Source organism: Cyclopterus lumpus, chromosome 11 (assembly GCF_009769545.1).
Source record: "Cyclopterus lumpus isolate fCycLum1 chromosome 11, fCycLum1.pri, whole genome shotgun sequence".
NCBI lineage: Eukaryota > Metazoa > Chordata > Actinopteri > Perciformes > Cyclopteridae > Cyclopterus > Cyclopterus lumpus.
The window spans coordinates 18,014,287-18,036,455 of NC_046976.1; the positions used below are offsets into that span (position 1 = coordinate 18,014,287).

The 22,169-nt window shown below is 47.4% G+C and overlaps 1 protein-coding gene across 1 annotated transcript; it reads left to right on the top strand.

Moving 5' to 3' along the window:
• med10 (mediator complex subunit 10) lies at nt 1-5,591 on the top strand. The gene is made up of 4 exons (XM_034546100.1): nt 1-243; nt 336-419; nt 1,077-1,179; nt 4,840-5,591. Exons 1-4 carry the CDS (start codon nt 122-124, stop codon nt 4,933-4,935), a joined length of 405 nt encoding a protein of 134 aa, XP_034401991.1. The 5' UTR covers nt 1-121; the 3' UTR covers nt 4,936-5,591.
• The last annotated feature ends 16,578 nt before the right edge of the window (nt 5,592-22,169 follow it).

The window sequence follows — 22,169 nt, forward strand, 5'->3', positions numbered from 1 at the left end:
CGTAAAGCACTTCGGCGTTCTGACTGCCGTAGAGTCGGGGGCTAACGGGCAATACCGATTAATTTGACAAAAAGGGGGGTGATTTCTATTTATTTTAGTGGTTTGAGAACAGTCGGCTGAGATGGCGGAAAAATTTGACAACCTGGAGGAGCACCTGGAGAAATTTATCGAGAACATTCGACAGTTGGGGATCATCGTCAGCGACTTCCAGCCCAGCAGCCAGACGGGGCTCAACCAGAAACTGTGAGTTAACCGAGAGAGCGTGACGACACGCCGCGAGCCCGCCCGGCGAGCGTCGTGTCTGACCGGCTCTGTTCTGACTCTCCTCCCCCCAGAAACTTCATGATATCCGGTCTGCAGGACATCGAGAAGTGCCGTCAGCAGCTCCACGAGATCAACGTCCCGCTGGAGGTGTTTGAGTGAGTCCAGTGACGTCAACGTAGCTGCCTGCCCGGGCTTTATGACTTGTATACACACACACACACACACACACACGTATACATGTGTGTGTGTATATATATATATATATATATATATATATATATATATATATATACACATGCACACGCGCACACACACACATACATATATACATATATGTGTGTATATATATATATATTTTTAAATATATTTTTATATATAATTTATCTTTTTATATATATTTTATATTTTTACATATATATTTTATATATTTTCATATATATATTTTTAATATATATATATATATATATATATGTTGTTTTTTTTTAAACATTTTTTTATATATATATATATTATATACATTATCATTTCTTATTGGAAATCTAGTCATAGTACATGCGTCTTTTTTAACTTGTACTCTGGTTGTTGAGATTCCCTTTTAAAATTCGGCATACACATACCGAATCAAAAAGTTCTACCCACGTGATTTAGAAAAACTCCACAGTCTCATTCAGATATTTTGCAACGTGCCTTTGCCCAGATCGAAGGACAAGTTACCCAAATTTAGCTCACGGAATTCATACCTCCCTTATCTTTTGCCTTGAGAGCGTCATCGCGGTTCCCCAGACTTAATATTTTGCCTCGTGTTTTTGTAGATACATCGACCAAGGTCGAAACCCTCAGCTGTACACCAAGGAATGTCTGGAGAGGGCCTTGGCGAGGAACGAGCAGGTCAAAGGGAAGATCGACACCATGACGGTAAGCGACCGGGGCCCAGGGCCACTGAGATTCCCCACGATGACACAAACAGACTACACAAACCAACTATTTCACTCATTTTAAATGCTCCCCAGAGTATTTTAAAATGTCTTAAAAGTAATAAAAGATGTCCCTTTTTCAAGGATCATCTTCATTAAACAAAGAGTACTCGAGTTAATCCTCTCTGTTGAGTCGCTAATGAATTAATTGCACTGGGAACCGATGCTTAAATCGTTTTGTGGTTCAGTAGAAGCTCAGCTATTTGATACATCCATCCATCCATCCATTATCACCCGCTTATCCGGGGTCGGGTCGCGGTGGCAGCAGGTTCAGCAGGCCGACCCAGGCTTCCCTCTCACCCGCAGCACTTTCCAGCTCATTCTGGGGGATCTCGAGGCGTTCCAAGGCCAGCCGGGAGATATAATCCCTCCAGCGTGTCCTCGGTCTTCCCCAGGGCCTCCTACCAGTTGGACGTGCCCGGAAAACCTCTAATGGGAGGCGTCCAGGAGGCATCCTAACTAGATGCCCGAACCACCTCAGCTGACTCCTTTCGACACGAAGGAGCAGCGACTCGACTCCAAGCTCTCCCCTGATGTCCGAGCTCCTTACCCTATCTCTAAGGCTGAGCCTGGCCACCCTACGGAGGAAGCTAATTTCGGCCGCTTGTATCCGAGATCTCGTTCTTTTGGTCACGACCCAGAGTTCGTGACCATAGGTGAGGGTTGGAACGTAGACCGACCAGTAAATGGAGAGCTTTGCCTTCCGGCTCAGCTCCCTCTTCACTAAGATGGACCGGTACAGCGCCTGTTTTACTGCTGCAGCCGCACCGATCCGCCTGTCGATCTCCCGCTCCACCTTACCCTCACTCGTGAACAAGACCCCGAGATACTTGAACTCCTTCGCTTGGGGTAGGCAGTTTGCCCCCACCTGGAGGGAGCAATCCGCCGGTTTCCGGCAGAGCACCATGGCCTCAGATTTGGAGGTGCTAACTCTCATCCCTGCCGCTTCGCACTCGGCTGCAAAACGCCCCAGTGAATGCTGGAGGTCACGGTCCGAGGAGGCAAACAGGACCACATCATCCGCAAACAGCAGAGAGGCGATCCCGAGACTCCCGAACCGGATCCTCTCCGCCCCCTGGCTGCGCCTAGATATCCTGTCCATGAAGGTCACGAACAGGACCGGTGATAAAGGGCAGCCCTGGCGGAGGCCAACACCCACCGGGAACGTGTCTGACTTACTACCGAGGAGACGAACACAGCTCCTACTGCAGGCGTACAGAGACCGGATGGCCCGTGCCAACGGGTCCGGCACCCCATACTCCCGCAGCACCCCCCACAAAAACCCCTGAGGGACCCGGTCGAAAGCCTTCTCCAGGTCTACAAAGCACATGTAAACTGGTTGGGCAAACTCCCAGGACCCCTCCAGTAATCTTGCGAGGGTAAAGAGCTGGTCCACTGTTCCACGACCGGGACGGAATCCGCACTGTTCGTCCTGAATCCGAGGTTCGACAAGCGGTCGGAGCCTCCTCTCCAGCACCCTGGCATAAGCTTTTCCCGGGAGGCTGAGCAGTGTGATACCACGATAGTTCGAGCACACTCTCCGGTCCCCCTTCTTGAAGATGGGAACCACCACCCCGGTCTGCCAGTCCATGGGCACTGTTCCCGAGCCCCATGCGACACTGAAAAGGCGTGTCAACCAAGACAGCCCAACAATGTCCAGCGCTTTCAGCATCTCAGGGCGGATCTCATCCACCCCTGGCGCCTTGCCACCAAGGAGCTTTTTGACTACCTTAGCGACCTCTGCCAGGGATATGGGTGAATCCACCCCAAAGTCTTCCGGCGCTGCCCCCTCTCCGGGGGACATGTTGGCCGGGTTTAGGAGTTCCTCAAAGTGCTCTTTCCACCGCCCGACGATGTCCCCAGTCCGGGTCAGCAGTTCCCCCCCCCTGCTGAGAACAGCTTGGGGTAGACCCTGCTTTCCCTTCCTGAGCCGTCGGATGGTTTGCCAGAACTTCCTTGAGGCCAACCGAAAGTCCTTCTCCATGGCCTCCCCGAACTCCTCCCATGCCCGAGTTTTAGCCTCCGCGACCATCGTCGCTGCAGCCCTTTTGGCCCGCCGGTACCCGTCAGCTGCTTCAGGAGACCCCTGGGCCAGCCAGGCCTGAAAGGTCTCCTTCTTCAGTTTGACGGCTACCCTCACCCCCGGTGTCAACCACCGGGTTCTAGGGTTGCCGCCACGACAGGCACCGATGACCTTCCGGCCACAGCCCCGAGCAGCCGCGTCCACAATAGAGGCTTTGAACAAGGTCCACTCGGATTCCATGTCCCCAGCCTTCCTCGGGATTTGTGAGAAGTTCTTCCGGAGGTGGGAGTTGAAGACCTCCCGGACAGGATCCTCTGCCAGACGTTCCCAGTTCACCCTCACTACACGTTTGGGCTTGCCAGGTCTCTCTAGCCGAGTCCCCCGCCATCTGATCCAACTCACCACCAGGTGGTGATCAGTTGACAGCTCTGCTCCTCTCTTCACCCGAGTGTCCAAGACATACGGCCGCAGATCAGATAATACGATTACAAAGTCGATCATTGATCTCCGGCCTAAGGTGTTCTGGTACCAGGTACACTTATGAGCCACCTTATGTTCGAACATGGTGTTCGTTATGGACAAACTGTGGCTAGCACAGAAGTCCAACAACAAAACACCATTCGGGTTCAGATCGGGCAAGCCGTTCCTCCCAATCACGCCCCGCCAGGTTTCTCTGTCATTGCCCACGTGAGCGTTGAAGTCTCCCAGGAGAACTATGGAGTCGGCAGGCGGCGCCCTTTCCAGGACCCCTCCCACCGACTCCAAGAAGGCCGGATACTCCGAAATGCTGTTCGGTGCATAAGCACAAACAACAGTCAGAGCCTTACTCCCCGCAACCCGTAGGCGCAGGGAGGCGACCCTCTCGTTCCCCGGGGAAAACTCCAACACAGCGGCGCTCAGCCGGGGGCTCGTGAGTATCCCCACTCCCGCCCGGCGCCTCTCACCCTGGGCAACTCCAGAAAAGGACAAAGTCCAACCCTTCTCCAGGAGCTTGGTTCCAGAGCCCATGCTGTGCGTGGAGGTGAGCCCAACTATATCTAGCTGGTACCGCTCCACCTCCTGCACCAGCTCCGGCTCTTTCCCCGCTAGTGAGGTGACGTTCCACGTCCCTAGAGCTAGTCTATGCTGCCGGCGATTGGCCCGCCCAGGTCTCCTGCCTGGCCCGCCGCCCGGTCTACATAGCACCCGACCCCGATAATTCTCCCTGCGGGTGGTGGGTCCACAGGGTGACTGCTGCTCCATGTTGTTCTTTCGGGCTGAGCCCGACCGGGCCCCATGGGCGAAAGCCCGGCCACCAGACACTCGCCGACGAGCTCCCCTCCTGGGTCTGGCTCCGGGAGGGTGCCCCGGTTTCCCTTGTCCGGGCAAGGTGTCTACAATCCGTGGGCTGCTTATCATCAGGGTTTGTTGATATTTGATACATTTATTCTATATTCAGATGAATCTGATGTTTTAATTGAATTTGCTGATGCAATTAAGGCCGATTTTTGTTTTTGTTGTTGTGTCCTCGACATAAAAGTTGTCATCCGTGTCGATAATAAACCAACCTCTCCGGCTGCATTGTCTTTTTCATTCCAGAAATTCAAGAGCCTCCTGATCTCCGAGCTGGGCAAAGTCTTCCCAGAGGAGATGGTGAAGTATAAGGCGATCCACGGAGAGGACGCCCCCTCCTAGTGAGCAGCACCACGCCACCCCTCTGACCGGCAGTCTGTGACCCATGAATTAAAAGCCTCAATGGAGTTTGACCAAGAAAAACCCAATTATTGGTTTTCATAAATATTGTGATGCTGTTGTTTTGATTACGTACGCTGAGGGGGAGGAGGAGGTTTAAATTTCCGCTCGGCGCCGTGACTCAGCCAATCCGGTCCTTTCTCTCCATTTTAAACTTTTTAATTTAAAGGAAACGTAAATCAATACTCCAGTACATGAGAAGAGGAGGGGAAATAATATTCAGCAGCGGGTTGTTGTGTTGTTGCCAAGAGACGCATTTTAGTTTTAATGTCCACCCGTTGATGCATGGGCACTCGGTGGGCGCGGCAGAGACTCTGCATTTACTCCATCAGATGTACATACAGTATATTTATACTCTTTACCTTTTGTAATGCTTCCTAATCATTGTGCAGCCTGCATTTGTACCACGACACGGTTCATGACTATTTGTATCGAGCTCAGGTTTCTAAACGGCCACGATAATTGAATGCAAACGCTCTTTGATGGTAATTCTGTGCCTGATGGCTTGACGTGGTCAGAAATTACTCTTTATTTGTAACTTGTTTGTATTATAATACTTTTTTTTTGTTTTGTTATTAAATGATCCTTGTTGGACTGGTTCTGTGGTTAGAATTTGTTTCATTACAGGCAGCGGATTCAAATCAAATATGTACTAACAAACGTAGTTATTTTCCTCTCAAAAAACAAGGACGACAAAGACGAACAAGAGTAAAGAGAATTTCTATACATACATATACATATAAAGTATTTATAAACAAAGTGCAATTTAAGGCAGGCTGTTTCTGTATATTGTAAACTATAACACATTAGTGCAATGGTGCAGAGTGCAAATCAGCTGGAAAACATATTAAATAATTAATGTACCAGGTTGCTATATATTTGACAGTGATGTGTACATGTTACACATAAAATGGTATATCTAAACAATACAATATCGAGTGTACATAGTTAAAGAGTGACTGCCTCTGGGAAAGACTTTTGCAAATATGAAATGGCAATATTAGTTAAAAGACAAGTATTCATGTATTCACGTACATGTTTCTCCCGAAAATCATTTTTTCAGGGAGGAAAAAATACCAAAATACTAAATATCACTAATGACAACTACGGAGATATGTATGTGTATATATATATATATATATATATATATATATATATATTTTTTAATCTATATATTTATACAAATATATATTTATATATAATATATATATATTGATATATATCTTTGCATATATATATATATATATTGATATATATTTATATATAAATATATATATAAACATATTTTTGTATATATTTATATATATATATTTTTGTATATATTTATATATATATATATATATTTGTATATAAATATATCTTTGTATATATATATCTTTATATATATGATATATATATTTATATATATAGTTATACATATATGTATTTTTATATATAAATATATATATTTAAATATATATATTTATATTCATATATATTTATATATATATATATTTTCTTTCCTGATGCCTGTTGTTACTACCAATAATAATAATAAAAATATATACAAACGGTAATTATGTGGAATTCTTTTAAACTCCCATGAATCTGGATGATTGCCCAAATAAAAGACTGTAAGGTGGCTAAATGCAGCCAGAGTCTCCTCATAAAGACCTCCTGTGCCAGTGTGTGTCTGCCCGTCTATTATCGGAGAGGGACAGATGCTCTGGAGACAGGGCCGCGTCACCGGGTAGGTCACGGCCCACCACGCCTCCTCCTTCCAGGGGTTTAATCACGCCGCCGCCCCCCCGCTGACCCCGGAGGCCGATCCTCTGGGAGAGAATGGAGGGAAACGAGCTCTGTCATTGGTTTGTGATCCACGCGGTGACGTGATACGGACAGCCCTCTCCCCACGCTGTCACTCTCCCCCGAGGATTACTCAACACGCGTCGTTTAGTCAGCAGGACTCGGCATCCATCTTTTATCAGAAGGGGGGGGGGGGGGGGGGTAGAGTCCCGGATGCCATTTTTGCATCCAAAGTTTCTAAACCTGCTTTAAAAAAAAAAAAAAAAATGATGTTGCATGTATTGTAAAATCTTATTCTCAATTCTAGCATTTTTTAAAGGACTAGTTTGCATTTATTTGGCTGCCTTGTGTAAAATGAGAAGATAGATAACAATCTCCAATGTCTGTGTGAGAAGTTGTGAATTTAATTAACGGTAGTATCATACAGACATGTGAGTTGTCATGGACACCGCCTCGACTCCCCAGCTCTGTTCGTGTCTCTCGCATCCCAGGTGGGAGGAAGTGAGACGCAAGGAAAGGAATGAAGGAAAGGACTTGATGTACAAACTGAGAAATGAGAAATGAGGCCCAGCTGCTGGCAGTCAGTCTCTCTCTCTCTCTCTCTCTCTCTCTCTCATTAGCACACACTATTCCTGATGAGTTCATGCTTTCTTTTGGCAAGGGCAGTTTTGTGCACATTCACAAAAAAACCTGTGAGATATGTGGTAGATACAAAAAAATAAAACACAATACAAAAAAAGCTGTGTGTTAAAAACACCTTCAGGGAGGTGTGATTCCAGTGTGCATGGCCCCTTTCTTTTCTATTCAACATTTTTATTCCATTTATGTTCCATGCTACTATTTAAATGGAAACGTGCTTTGAATAAAAGCAGCCACGTACAAATACAGTCCCTTTTTAAACATTTATTTCACAACAAAAGAGCAGACCCCCCCCCCCCCCCCCCCCCCCCCCCCCCCCCACGAAAGGGACCCCATGGAGATTCAGACCCAATCCAACGTGTTGTCAACCGGGACCGGCCCGAATAGAAACATCAACACGAGCAGGATGATGCCCCCCCTTAAAAAAAAGGGAGGAGCAATACATTTTCATCCTTCCACCTCTCACGAGGTTCGCAAACGCTCACGTTTTAAAAGCACCTTGAGCCTCATTCAACGCCGGCCCTCTATTCCTCTTCGTTACCCTTTGACCTCGCGTCTCTGGCTCCGTCGATGACGAATGTCACGGCGGCGGCGGCGGTCGAGGACACACGCCCTTTCAATCCAATAAACAAGCCCATTCGGAAAAAAAAAGGGGTTGAGGAATCAAATCAAATGCATGTTTTTTTTAAATCCAGTCTGCTCACCGTGACACTCTGACTCCGTGTGTGTGTGTGAGACTAAACGGAGACGGAGTGTGTCTCAGTGTGAAGCGCTGAGGTGTGTTGGATGACTGTCTTTCTCCCTCCATTCACCTCCTCTCCCCCGTACAAACATCAGTTTCTTTCTCACGCCTTCCTTCAATGGCCAACCTTTTCCTTTTTGTGCGTCTCCTGTCGGCGTCCCTTTTTTTGGTGCTTTTGGGACATGTGGAGGTGGGCTCTCCATCCCCTTTTTTCTTCTTCTTCTTAGTTATTTTCATTGGCTTGAAGGGTGCTCTTAATGCAGGAGCACCGACTTCATCTAACACACGCCGGGTGGAGTAAATACAGAAAACAGCCAGCATCTTGTGAGACATTTCATTTTTTCGTCGTCCGCCAGAAGAGAGCCCCCCCCCACCCTTTCCATTCTCCAATTTCATAGTGTAAATGGGCCGCTCGACAAATTGCTTTTTCAAAAAACAAAAGGCATGCGCCGCGGAGCCGGCGCTGTCTTTGTCCTGCAGGTATCACATTGTGGAGGAATGTTTGGTATCAGGTGAGCTGCTGCCGACCTCTTCAGTCTCTAAATAGTTAATTTGATTCCCTGAAAACATTAATCCGGTCGGCGACGGGCATCAAACGGTAAGCACGCCGGTGCCAAACCACCTCCAATTTAACCTCTTATAATGCATATATTCATATTTGCTTATGTCTGATCTAACTATACATTCAGTGTATGAAGCATCTTAAAAAAGGCACTTGACTCCGCAGGGAGCCTTTAATATGACCTTTATCGTCACCTCTTGACCCCATGAAAAGAAAATGTGTCCCCTCTCCTGGTCAATTCTAGTTTGGCTACTCTAAAGGAAGGCGGCTGTATGTTAATATTTGATCATCAGTTGCATGCACAGGCTTGCAGTGGAGCAGAGACACAGGAAGGTAATGAACCGGAGGCTCAGGCAGACGCCAATCAACGTAAAACACCAGGAGGAACTTTACACAAGCTCTTTATTCCGTCCGGAGCATCACCACCACGGTGGCAAAACCCGACGAGTCCAACAAACAGACAGAAAACAGCCAACAAGACACTCAAGGAATGCGGGAGAGGCACGGCAGAGAGTGTTTGGGGATTAAGAAACGGTCGAATGCGGTTTTTCCTACCCACCGGATGGTGCTGTCTCCGGAAAAAAATTGCGTTCCCATACAACAAAAATAGCATTGCGAATGACGTTTTGAGAGGAACACCATTTGTGGTGTAGTATATCATCAATAACTTTTCAAAGGAGTCAGCGAAGGTCGGCAAAGGTCAGCGAAGGGAGATGGTCGGGGTGCGACCGCAGGAGAAGTCTTTTAGACCAAGCCCTTGTTAAACTAAACCTAACCAAGTGGGTTTTGTTGGAGTGTTTTCGAGCCTCGTTTCAGTTTGAAGCGTAATCTGTCGAGAAAACACTCTAAATGTAATTGAGAGTTCCGTTGAAGGCGAAGTTATCCTCACGCAGAAGTTTTGGATTTCCCTTCGACCCCCGCTTGTGCATCCTGTACGGAGTTCAGCTTGTTTTTCGGGCCGCCCGCCTCAAAGCCGTTTCCTCTCTGCTTCTTTGGGGCGTAACGCCTCACATTTCCCTTATTTTGTCTCATTTCATCTTCATGCAAATGCTCCGGGAGCAGAGGGCTGGAGCGGCGGGTTGAAATGTAAAAATCCTCCCTTGCCCTTGGGTCGGCCCAGGAAACACAAAGGGGGTGGGGTGGCGGGGGGGCTGCAGCCTTTGATGCTATTAGCATAATGTCTTTCTGATGCTAATGCTAAGTGCCTCGGACTAACCCGCCGAAGCTCTCGCGGCCCACAGCCATGACGGTCTTCCACGGCTGCTGGTCGCCCTCTCCCTTCGCTCTTGTCTCCGGCATTGTGACTGCCGGCCGTCTTTTGCCTCGTTCACCTCAATGAAGGTCAGGAGGCGGACCGCCTCTCCCTTCTGTCGCCCCGGTCGCCATGGAAACACCCCTCCCCATTAGCCGCCGCCCACCCTTTTCTCTCTCCTCTCTGGACAATGGCCCTTTTTCTATGCGTGTGTGCGCGCCGTATGGCGAACGTTAAAAGTGTGTGTGTGAGTGAGTGTGTGAGTGTGTGTGTATGTGTGTGTGTGTGTGAGTGTTGGGGTAATAGGCCCTGTCTCATCACAGCTGATTTGTGTTGGTGATTCTACAGTAGGCCCGAGCTCAGATATGAATCACATCAGGAGTTACACTCCTACGCGCCGCTCTCTGCACATCTATTAACTCCACACGCACACACACACGCACACACACACACGCCCACGTGTACATGCATGCACAGGCCCACAGTGTGAGTCATGCCACAGAGCTCCTCTGCGGAGGTGAGCCTGATTGCGGTGGCAAACAGCAATGAGGACGCACAACACAAAAGGCTAGCGAGGAGCACGACCGTTACACCTTTTGGACCCTCTCTTTGTGAACGTGTGTGTGTGCGCGCGCGCGTGTGTGTGTGTGTGTAATGGCCCGTAATGGCGTAATAAAGACGCTAAATAAAAACTATAAATTAGCCCGGTGATATCTGCTACCGCAGAGCACCCGCAGACAGCAGCGTTTGCATTAATGAGCGTAAAAACACCACCGACGGAAGTTTACGGAAAGATAAATATGGTTTTTCATCCGCCCTTAGCGGCCCCAAATGCCGGCTCTTTTTAGGATTGCTCATTTTCATCCGCAGCCGGGGTGATTTGCTGACAAGCAGTAATAGTGGGAGTGAACAAGACAGAAAGTGTGAGAAATGGAAATAGAGCCGGCGAGGAGAGGAGGGGGGGCGGATGTGTCGCTATAATTTCCCTCTGGTTTAATTATCCCAGTCTGCAGACAGCCCTCCTCCTTCTCTCTCGTCGTTAAATGAGGTGAGAGCGCGAGACGTCTACCTGCGTGTCCGTCTCCACGATGCGTGCACAGCAAAGCACCGTGCTGGGAAAAGGCCTCGTCCTGCTATGATGTTTACACCTTGCCGATTACGAAAGGGGGTAAAAAAAGAAGAAAATCGATCATTTGTCATCACTCCCAGTCAATGAGCCATCATACTCATGGTTATGATTTACTGTACACTTGTGCAGTAACTCCCCCCCCCCCCCCCACACACACACACATCCCCCCCTCCGGGGCACCGCAGAGCTCCCAAAATGATTCTTCCTCTTTTTGAACGATGCATGGGAAGACAATCGGTGGAGATTCTCACATTTTCTCGTGTTAGCGGTGTTTGCCAGAGGCGGTTTCTTTGGCCCGAGGCCCGTGTGTGTTTTCAGGGTATCAAGACGAGACGCTGGGGGGGAATTCTGCTTCGCTCGCTGTGTGTGTGTGTGTGTGTGTGTGTGTGTGTGTGTGTGTGTGTGTTTGCTGTTGTTGATCTCTTTGTTTTTTCGAATGCTGTGTGCCGACAGTATTCATTATACATTATGCTGTGTGCCGGCAGTAGTTGAAAAATCTGTCTGTTGTTATTATTAAACATGTAGGAGTGGAGTGGATAGGCCGGTCAGATCGGTGGCAAGATAACTTCCATATAGGCTAATGAGGAGATGATGGGCGTGTTTCATTATTTTAATGATGGGGTTGAATCACAGTTGAATCATAGTGAAACAGAATGTATTTAAAAAGGGAAAATGCTGCAGATCGTTTTAAGATATAGCTATGTGAGATTAATAGGTGGGGTCCCGAGTGGTCGAGTGAAATGTTAATTTGTTTCCTGAATAATTTCTCCTACAGTCAGCTGCTACACACAACCTTTTATTATCTTGAGGGTGTCTCTTTTATCCCTATGGACACACACACACACACACACACACACACACACACACACACACACACACACACACACACGCCAGGCACCATAAAACTCACAGCCACGCCTTTGCCTTTGTTTCGCCATTTGGCTTCAACTTCTGCCTTCTGATGTGACAGAGGCCATCACATAAATGCCAATCTGGTCCCCCCCCCCCCCCCCCCCCTCCCCCCAACAAACATGCACACACACACAACTGCACACACACCCAACCGCACACACAGGGTTACCTGGCCACATGCACGGACTCACTAAAACGGATTAACTGACTCCAGAGCATCCGGTTTATGTAATCCTATGCTCACTTTTAATGCTTTCTCTCAGTTTAGATTTCTTTATTGCAGAAAAGCAACATGAACAGTGACACATGTTACAGTGTTGGTCCAGCAGTGTGATTGGGTTGACCCTCAGCAGGTCACGACCAGAGGGGAAGTCTTTGTAGAAACCCTGAATGAAGCATTCTGGGAGTTCTTAGGGGATGCTGGTGATATGTATAATGGGCATATGTGTGTTCGCAGGGGTCATGTGTGTGTGTGTGTGTGTGTGTGTGTGTGTAGGAGAGGGGGTGGTTTGGAACAAAATGAGGTTGCCACCAGCATAATGAGGGCAGAAGTCTGTGTGTGTGTGTGTGTGTGTGCGCGTGTTTCCATACGACTGGCCACTGTATAATGGGCCAAGTGGGCCATATTGTTTCCGGCTCGTGCTGAAGTCCCCGTGGCAGCAGATGTGGCGTTACACCGCGACAACAAAAGCTCATTAATCACTGTCTGGAGCGCGTGTGTGTGTAGGTGTGTGTGTGTGTGTGTGTAGGTGTGTGGATTCTGGTTCTGCTGGGCTGTTTTGTATGCATGCATTTTTTTGTCTGCCTGTGTGTGTGTGTATGTATGTGTGCACATATTTGCAAGCACAGTCACTTGAAACAAACTGTTTGATCCCGTAGCGGCCTAAAGAATGTAAGTGTGAAGCAGTGTATGAACTCCCTGTGTGTGTGTGTGTGTGTGTGTGTGTGTGTGTGTGTTGGGACAGGGCGGGGTCTTCACAGTAGTCTCATTCAAAGTCTAGCTGGGGGGCTACTCTGTGACATCATGAAACACCAGTAGCAGCTGCATAGCTACTCTCTGATTCTGCTTTACACACACACTGCTCGAACACACAAGCCGGTACTTATATTCTTGTGAGGACACTGACTGACGTAATGCATTCCTTCGCCCCTTAGGCCTAACCTTTACCATCACAACTCAACGCCCAACACCTGTGGACACAAACTGAGATCTTTCCCCTGGATCCTCCAAAACAACTATGCGTGATACCCGATCCGAGTCGGAGGCAGTTTTTTTGTGATGCCTACACACTCGAATACACACACCTCCGCCACGGATGACTCAAGCCCAGAGCGCCCGAACCTCCCCGCTGCCTACACTCCACGAAATGGACCAAAAGATGCACAATCACCCCTCGTCTCCCACTCTCTTCTCTTGTGCCCTCCTTCTTCTGGCTTTCCGTCCTCGTCCGCGTTGGGGAGGACCACGCCGACGTTTGCCCCGCGAAGGACGTTTTGATCGAGACGCTTCGTCAACGTCCCCGAATGATTCTGGAAGAGGTCCAGACGGTTTGCTCACGGGCTCAACTTCACAGCAAAAAATTAATGAGTTTAATTTCCACGTCGGGTGTTTAACGCCGTCGACAGGAATACGAGATTTGCATTGAATGATTTGGTTATTATGGATGGTATAAATCACTTAAAGCCATGCTTTTTTTGGGGACTTTTTTAACTGGGAACTTGGTTGGGAAATTCATCATGGGTTAAATGACGAGATTGCGATCATGCAAATGATTGTTGTCTCTGACAAAAATATGTTTTTTGGATGTTTAAATGTCTGTATGTTATGTAGCCAAGACTGAAGCAATATGGCATTTTTAAACTGCCCAAAAATGTCTAAATTAGTGTGGATGGACGGGTCTGCGTGCATGAATCCTCGACCGTGGTAGCTTCTCACTTATTGTCTCTGCTGGGATATAACGAGTCTGGTCGTGTGTGAGTGAATGTGTGTGCGTCTCTCGTCTGTCCACGGCTAATCTCTGCTACACCAAACTACAATAATATTCCCAGTTCCCAGTTATGGCTGCATGCTCAAGGCCCTTTGTGGTTGCAGTGACTCCCACTTTTTGTCATGGCCGTCGATTGGCCGCTCACAAACTCGTAGAAAACAGCCCCGCTGTAGAAATAGCCTCTTGGAAGCCGCTGGAGTGTTTTGTGGTCGGACACAACCGAGGAGAGCTTAGCCTGGAATCACACCAAGTCAGAGACGGAGCAGCTTAGGGAGGAAACGCTGCCGGTGTCAACGCGTCACATGATAGTTTCACTGGCCGACAGGCCGCCAAACACCTGCGTGTTACCTTCACGGCTGCACGCGCTTCGCCCTCCAACAACCTGCTGTTCGCCAAACACACACACACACACACACACACACACACACACACACACACACACACACACACCGTGCACTATCGCTCTGCAAGCTGCAGCCAGAGCGAGCTTTGTGCACGGAGTAAAACGTAAGGCTCCGGTCATCCCTCGGGCGGCGCTTTCAGTCCGCCGCCTGGCTTTTAAGCCTTAACTGTCAGATTTAGACCCAGTTAACTGGCGCTCACGGGGCGAGCGGCTTAATGGCTTGTCCTGACTGGCAGACCCTGGCAGAGAGTTACATAACAACACGTCATGGAACTGGATGTGGCCTTTCTCTCTCTCGCCTTCAAAAGCCGGGGACACTGCTGTTCTTAGGACCCATTTTGAGACATAATGCCGGTGTTACGCTTTTTGGACGAGTTCATCTGAAATTAGGCTTTGCGCTGTCCTCAAGGAACCTCTGTGAGCGCAGCGGCGCATTCATTAGACCTGAGAACAACCTGCAAAGACAGGCGTCATCAAATATTTAAGATTTTCTTTCGCATAGAAGTTGCAATATTTTCACCTTCCAAGCCCCAAACCAAACACTTTTTCTTTTTTTTTTGAGGGAGAGAATGCACTCAGTCAGCTTCATAAATAAGTTACGTCTGCGTGGGTTTGAGTATTGTAAATGGTTAAAAAGGGGGTTGTGAAAGTGTCTCCACCAGGTTTGGAGAGCACAATGCCTGTGAATTAGCAAAGCGGCAGCGAGGAGCAGCAACATCTGCATACAGTTGATGATGCATGCCCGAAAACAATCCTTCCAGACAGGCAGAAAGTCGGGCCCCCCTGGTAAGGCTTCTTCACATGCCCTGCTGCACACCGGGGCTGCACACGCTCACACATCTGTGAACGTGTACTCGTGTGACTGACAGCTCTACCCGTGTGATGTTAGGGAGTCACCACATTGGGAATTTATAATTGCTTTGCCTCGGCGTCCGTCTCTAGAAGGTTCGGGTAAAGGTGGGCGAGAAGGTGTACGGGGGGGGGGGGGGGGGGGGGGGTTAGTCGTGAGCTCGGCCAAATTTAGACTGGGAGAGCAAACACGCTGACTTTCCTACATCGTCAGCGGGTTTGTCTGGTCGGGGCAGACGCGTGCGAAGGAATTAAGAGAGAAATAAGGTGGTGTGAGGGAAGTCCATGTGGAAAAAGAAACTTCTGTCCCAATCAGCAAAGATCCAGACATCCTCACTTTATCTCTCTTCACTGGATGCAATTCAAGGGGCACATTATATGAGACAGAACGCCTGCATTACAAACTGGGCTCATGGAGGCTTTTACCAAGATGTGACTATTGTTTTTTTGCATTATGGGAAATGTAGGATCCAGCATTTGACCCATTCAGAGGACTAAAAGTCAAGTCAAGAAGGTAATTTCTTTCTAGATCTCGGCACAAAAAGGATTCATGGCTGGTATCATTTATCTGGAAGAGTTGGATGCTACTTGGGACCGGGTTATTTCAGGCGGTGCCCTTAGAGGTACCGAGTACCTGATACCCAACGTTTGCCATGAGGATGAACCTGAATGACTTTTTGGTGATTCCTCAACTTTTCATCATCACTAAACCTGTGAAAACATCTCTGGATTGGCCCCTTCGAGAGTTGAGCGGAGTGGCAACTTAGGAAGACCAACACTTTTAATTTGGTAGAACTTAAAGGCTGCTGATGTCATTTGCCATGACGCACCGTGAGTGCAGAACATAGCCATCATCCCGTTTAAAGGTTCCTCTGACACATCGGTGAGCTGGTGAGGTCAAGGTTGTACGTGTCAGAGCAGCAATCGTTCCCCTTACTCACAGTCATCAGGTATCGGAGACCTTTGTGCATCAATCTATTCACCCCTGTAATAATTCTGGTGGGATATCTCGGATTTAAACCAGTGACTGTAGACTAATCTCTTGCTAAAGATCGAGCAGCTTTTGCATTGGATTTTTCATCCCCTCTGCCTTCATCTTTCTCTCTCTCCCCTCAGCCCACTTTCTCCTTCATCCCGCCTCCACACAATGAAAACCACAAGCTTTTTTTTTATTATCCATGTCCATAAGCTTATTTAGGACAAATAATCTGTCTGGGTTTACAGGTTTTTAATTCTCAATGCTTGTGAACGCAGGTGGTTTTTCTTTTTGTTTGTTTCATGACTCACACACATCTGACTCTCTGCCTCCTTTAGAGTCGCGGACTACAAGAGCAATCCTCTCAAATATCACACGTGCCCTCACACCCGCACAGAGGCACAAAAGGGCACGCATGCGCTCGGCACGAATACACTTTAACTATTCAAAGCCTTTTTTTTTTTTTTTTTAGAAGTCGCCCTTTCTATATACCTGCTGCCGCATACATATCGCATCGTGTCTCTTTGAGGTGGAATAAGCTTCCAACGCGCGTTGATGATATTCTCGGAATAAAAAATAAAAAATCCTCGCAAACGACACGACGACGATGTAAAGACTAAAAGGTTCCGCATCTTTATTTGGAAGCACGGGTCGCCTTGCACTGCTTTACTCTATCCGTGCTGTTCCACCTGACAGGAATAGGACGGGATGAAGACGGGATGAAGACGGATTAGACGGTGACGTCATGAATTCACCGGTGCTGGAAGTATGTCACTGGAATAATAAAGTTGAATCCAACTGGATAGAGAGAGAGGAGGAGGGGGCTTCAATCCTGTCTGTATAATATAAAGCTGATCATTATTAATTAAACCAAACCCTCTTTACCTCATGTTAGTATTCTTTTCACTACCATTGGCATTTATAATGCCCACTGCTTTCCAACAGCCCACTTCACATTCACAGCCACTCCCACTGCACATTAGCAGCTCTGTAGTACGAGCACCGTCTTCTACTTCTACCACAGAAGGAAGGTGAGCGAGTGTTTTTCACACTCAAGGGCACCTTGATTACGGCCGTCGAGGGAGGGGAGAATTTATTCCACACCTTGAACTTCCTGGTCACAAAGACCCTCTTCTTTTTACCTCCAGGACACAGCCGATGTAGCTAATACCTTTCATCTGACACCAACAGGCCTGCAGGATGATCAGACATGTGAACGAAATACATACGAGTGTACAGGGTGTACCCGAGAGCAATCCAAACCACGAACTGAAGGTAACCAGAGACTCATTTGTCCTCTGCGAGGCTGTATGGTTGTGACAATAATCTCTATTATCCTGAGGCGATCTCTAAATATTTATTTATTTTTGAAGGACAGAGTATTTAAAAAAAAAAATTTGTTATCACACTTTCACATTTGAATCAATAGATTCACGGCTTTCACTTCCTTTTGCAAGCTTTGCATCAAAATGGGACTTTTTAGTTGAGGAGACGCTACATCTGATGTGCGTGCGGCGGTGTTTTGTATGCACGGAGCGGGCGTTGCAAACGTTAATATTGCAGCAGGTCATGTTCTGTTAATATTTGATTATTTGTGCAGTACCCTACATTTCTGACACAGTCTGCTGCAACTTTCAAACCAATAACACACATGAAATATTTAATAAAATAACTACAGCCACGCTAGCGGCATTCTACCGTGCTGACGATGCTAACGATGCTAACACGCGGCTGTTTGGCAGGCGTAATATGCCATGTTCATTGTCTTAGTTTAGCTTGTTAGCATGCTAACATTGAATGATTAGCACTTAGTATGAAAGTTCAGTTGATGCTGATGGGAAAGTTGGTCATAAATTTGAATGCAGGGACATTTTGTCCTGATGGTAGCGCTGGATGAACAGTTAGGGATCCAAATTGATCCAAATAGTCAAAAATCTGTACCAGCCCCTGTGAAGATATCTTGTTTATTTAATTGTAAAAGTGACACGTTGGTTGGTTTTATGGAGGGTTATGTGTGCTCGACCCTCTTTCTCTCCATGCTAATATAAGCTAACCGTCCGCTCGCTATGTAGCTTCATGTTTAGAGGTCAGATATGAGAATGCTTTCAATCCTCTCATTTAACTCTCAGTATAAAAGGCGATTAAAAGGTTGTGAGCTAAAGTCGATAGAAATTCCGATACGGGTGATGACACACACAAAAAAAGAAGAAGATGGACCCCGACTGCCACAAACAGACAGAAGTACAGAACAAACGGAGCGCGTACGGCCATCTGGTGGCATCTGACGTGGCGACATTAAAAAGCCAGACATGTGAGGGTCCACGGCTCCGCTGTGAACCTCCGACTCCCTCCATGCTTTTGAACTCAGCCACCTAAAAAAAAATAATGGACCACCTGCCGTCTTTTTTACTTTGTGAGCCAGTGACTGGACACATTGGGTCTGTGGAGCATTTCACCGTACGTGTGTGTGTGTGTGTGTGTGTGTGTGTGTGTTTATACCCAAATCACATTTCCAATAAGTCCTTTTTAGAGAGAACCCCTCTGGGAGTTTGCTCTGTGAATGAGGTAAACAGAATTAGACCTTACAGATGCTGCTCGGGTAGAGGTGAGGTATGATAAATACGACAATATGTCCGTCGCGCACGCACTCACGCACGCCAACATATATACACGACGGTTCGTAATAATATCTTTACAAAAAAAGTTCATTTTCGGTGAGTAAATACCCCTAAATCTTAGAAAATGGAAGTTACATGACAAATATGTCGACATTTTGATTCACACAGGACATGAACAGCGGTCTCCTTGGTGAAAGTCTTATTCTCTTTAGACTCACCCAGACCTCCTTCGCACACATGCATGTTTTTTGCTATTTGGAACACGTCACATGTTCTGGTTCCCGAATACGTCGGCCGCATACGAAGCGATTGAGTTGGTTTTGTACAAATTAAAGTGCGGCGCACGAGAACTCGCCAGCAAAACACACAAAGCACACAAAACACACAGATTTGCACTCTTTCTGTTCATCATAATGGCACTCACACTTATTGAGAGGACTGTCAATGGACTATAATTTCTGCATGATTAGTTTTGTGTGTGTGCGTGTGTCTGTGAGCTTGAGTATGGGTGCCATATCACCCTTGCCAGGGTGTTGGTGAGATCATTTGCATGTTGATTGATGGGCTTGTGTGCGCATGCTATATGTGTTAATTAATCCATGTACGCCAGTCACACTCCATCGCCTGTATATACGCATGTATACTCTCAAACCTATAATTTCTAACTAATGAGCACATGCACGCACGTGTGTGTGTGTGTGTGTGTGCGTGTGAGAGGCACAGATTGTGTGCAGTGAAGTCAGTCGGACTGTGTGGAGAGTAAATGACGCAGACGGGTTCATAATGTGAGTGTCATCTGTCCTTCTGCTCTGTTTGAATGTCAGTGTGTGTGAGCCCGACTGCACACACACACACACACACACACACACTCGTACTTATACACACACTCAGTGTTTTGGTCACTTAGAGCGGTTCAGCTCCGTAAGCCTTTGTAAGCACCTGTGCGCTGCAGTTGGCACAGACAGGAATAGCTCTAATAAGGGGCTTAAACACACAGTTATCTTTGAATTGGGCTCAGCTTCTTTTTTTTTTTTATGACTCAAGATCTTATCCCAACACGTTTTTTTTATAATTTTAATTCCCTGAAATGAAAGCTGTTAACCCCCTTAACAGCTTTAATTGGGTTTTGGCCTTACATAATAGAAAAACACACAATTCAATCACGTGTTTTTAATTCTATAAAATGATGAGATGTTAGAGCGCCCCCCCCCCCCCCCCCCCCCCCCCGTCTTCGCTCTGGTGCAGTCCTGCCCAGGGCTGCTCTTATGTAACACACTTCATGCAACCTCATGAGTCGCTGGTGATCCTCCCCTAATTTGGCAAACGGCGGAGGGTGACACACCAAACAAACAAGAAGAAAAAAACACCGGCGTCACGCCGTGCCATCGCGAGGCTATTTTAGGATAACATCCTCGCTCGGCTCCATGTGAGGCATCTGTGTGTTTGTCATCGTGAGACTGTCTTCTCATCTGTTTAAAGCTCCTCAATCTGTGCAGGTCCTGGGTGAGTAACTGGGTTAAAATGTAAGTTTCATGAACGTCTGCATACGAGTGTCAAAATGCATGTAGGTGCCACCCTGCTGCTGAATGTTCTCGTATTTAGAATTTTCAGTGTCTTGCTCAAGGACACTTGGGGATCGATATCGAACCGGGGATCGAACCGGGTACCTTGCGGTTACGGGACAACCACTCTTCACCATGACCCCCCTAGTTCGAGGTCAGCATAGCCCATTGGTCAGGTTACAGGACCTCAACAAATCAGGTTACCAGTGCCTCAGGGAGCACGGACGCCGGGCCAATCCTAGAGCTTGAAGGCTGCATAGGGCGGGACTTGAGAACTTATTACCAGCCTTTTTCCAGGTCTCAGGGAAACAAAAGAACATGCCTTGGATTATTGGAGAACGACTGCATTCACATTTGGAGTTGGAGGCAATCTTTTAAAAGTTATTTCTAAACCAATTAAACCCAAGGATTGCTCGCTTCATTGTCAGTAAAACCCAATATCAAGCAACAAACACAAACAAGTCTCTGATGCCGCCCTCAGTCGCTCAGAATAAAGAGAACAACAATCAAAGAGAGTAGCTCAGAGGGAGAAGACCTCCAGACCCCCAGCCCGCTTTAAAAAAAGAAAAGAAATGCCGTTCACATTTTCACGTCCCGTTCTTTTTCAGAAGATGATGCGCAAAATGCCTTCATCAATGTGCGATGAGCAATAGTCCTGACAGTGCTGAGGTATGCAGAAAGGAAAGGTTAAGATGTTGGGGGTGGGGGTATGGTGCAGCCCCCCCCCCCCACCCCACCCCCCCGCGAATATGAAATGCTATCAAATTACCATGCCTCACATGTCTCGAATTAGCATACATCAGATCAAACAGCCCGAGAGTCCTCAGCGATTGTGCATCAGGGCGGATGTTCAGTTTCAAACCTATTTTACTCCCAATTATCATATCATTATCATGGCGTTGCACCGCGGCTGCTGTGTAGGCAATTTAGTCCACACTGCACTCGGGGGAGTGGCAGACACGGTGTTGCCAGACAGGCTGTCTGCATATCAATCCATCCATGCATCTCGACTTTGGTTTCAGTGCATCGAGGAAAGACAAAGAAACACGAAGACAAAGTGATGAAGAGAATAAACACACGACAACAACAAAAAAACTCATGCTGATGTCTGTAGTTTTTTTTCCCGTGTGACTTCGCTGTCACGACGCTTTAAATTCTGAATCATCTTTTCCCCCTCGGCTCCAGTTTGACCCTCGGGGGGGTGGGGGGGGGGGGGGGGGGGGGGGTTCACGCTGCTTCTCTGATGCAACTCCGGGAGACAAAATGTTTCGGAAATGCTTTTTCCTCATTTGGAGGCGCACATGAAAGTGCTTTTTTTTTCTCCTTCTTTATCTGTTTGGACCCTCGGTGTTTGTTTTGGTTAGCGGAGAAATCTTCTGGTGCACAAAAGTACTGATGCATTCAAACGGAGTGTTTGACGTGCAGATGATCTCGGGGCGTCTAGCGGATACAAAACATTCATAACGTGACGCTTTTGTGATTGAGTGAATTTCGAGGCTTGTTAGGGTGAATTAAAAACAACGATTATCGCTTGCGGTGCTGTTAGGAAGTCGTGAATTGTATGAGACATTTTTTCACCGACGTGACGACACGCCTCGGACCATCTTTTGGACTGTCAAAAAAAAAACACCCACTCAACCTGTCAGCGGGCCGGCACCCCGCACCCGCCGTGATGCACGGCGTTAATACGAGCGAACAAAGAGAGCCTGAAAGCGCCCCCTCGGAGGAGAAGAAAAAAAAGGATGGTTTAATAAAAAGGA

Coding starts and splice junctions, on each gene's coding strand:
- med10 (XM_034546100.1), top strand. CDS start 122: ATGGCGGAAAAATTTGACAACCTGGAGGAGCACCTGGAGAAATTTATC. Junction 244..335: donor ACGGGGCTCAACCAGAAACT/GTGAGTTAACCG, acceptor TCCTCCCCCCAG/AAACTTCATGATATCCGGTC. Junction 1,180..4,839: donor GGAAGATCGACACCATGACG/GTAAGCGACCGG, acceptor TTTTCATTCCAG/AAATTCAAGAGCCTCCTGAT.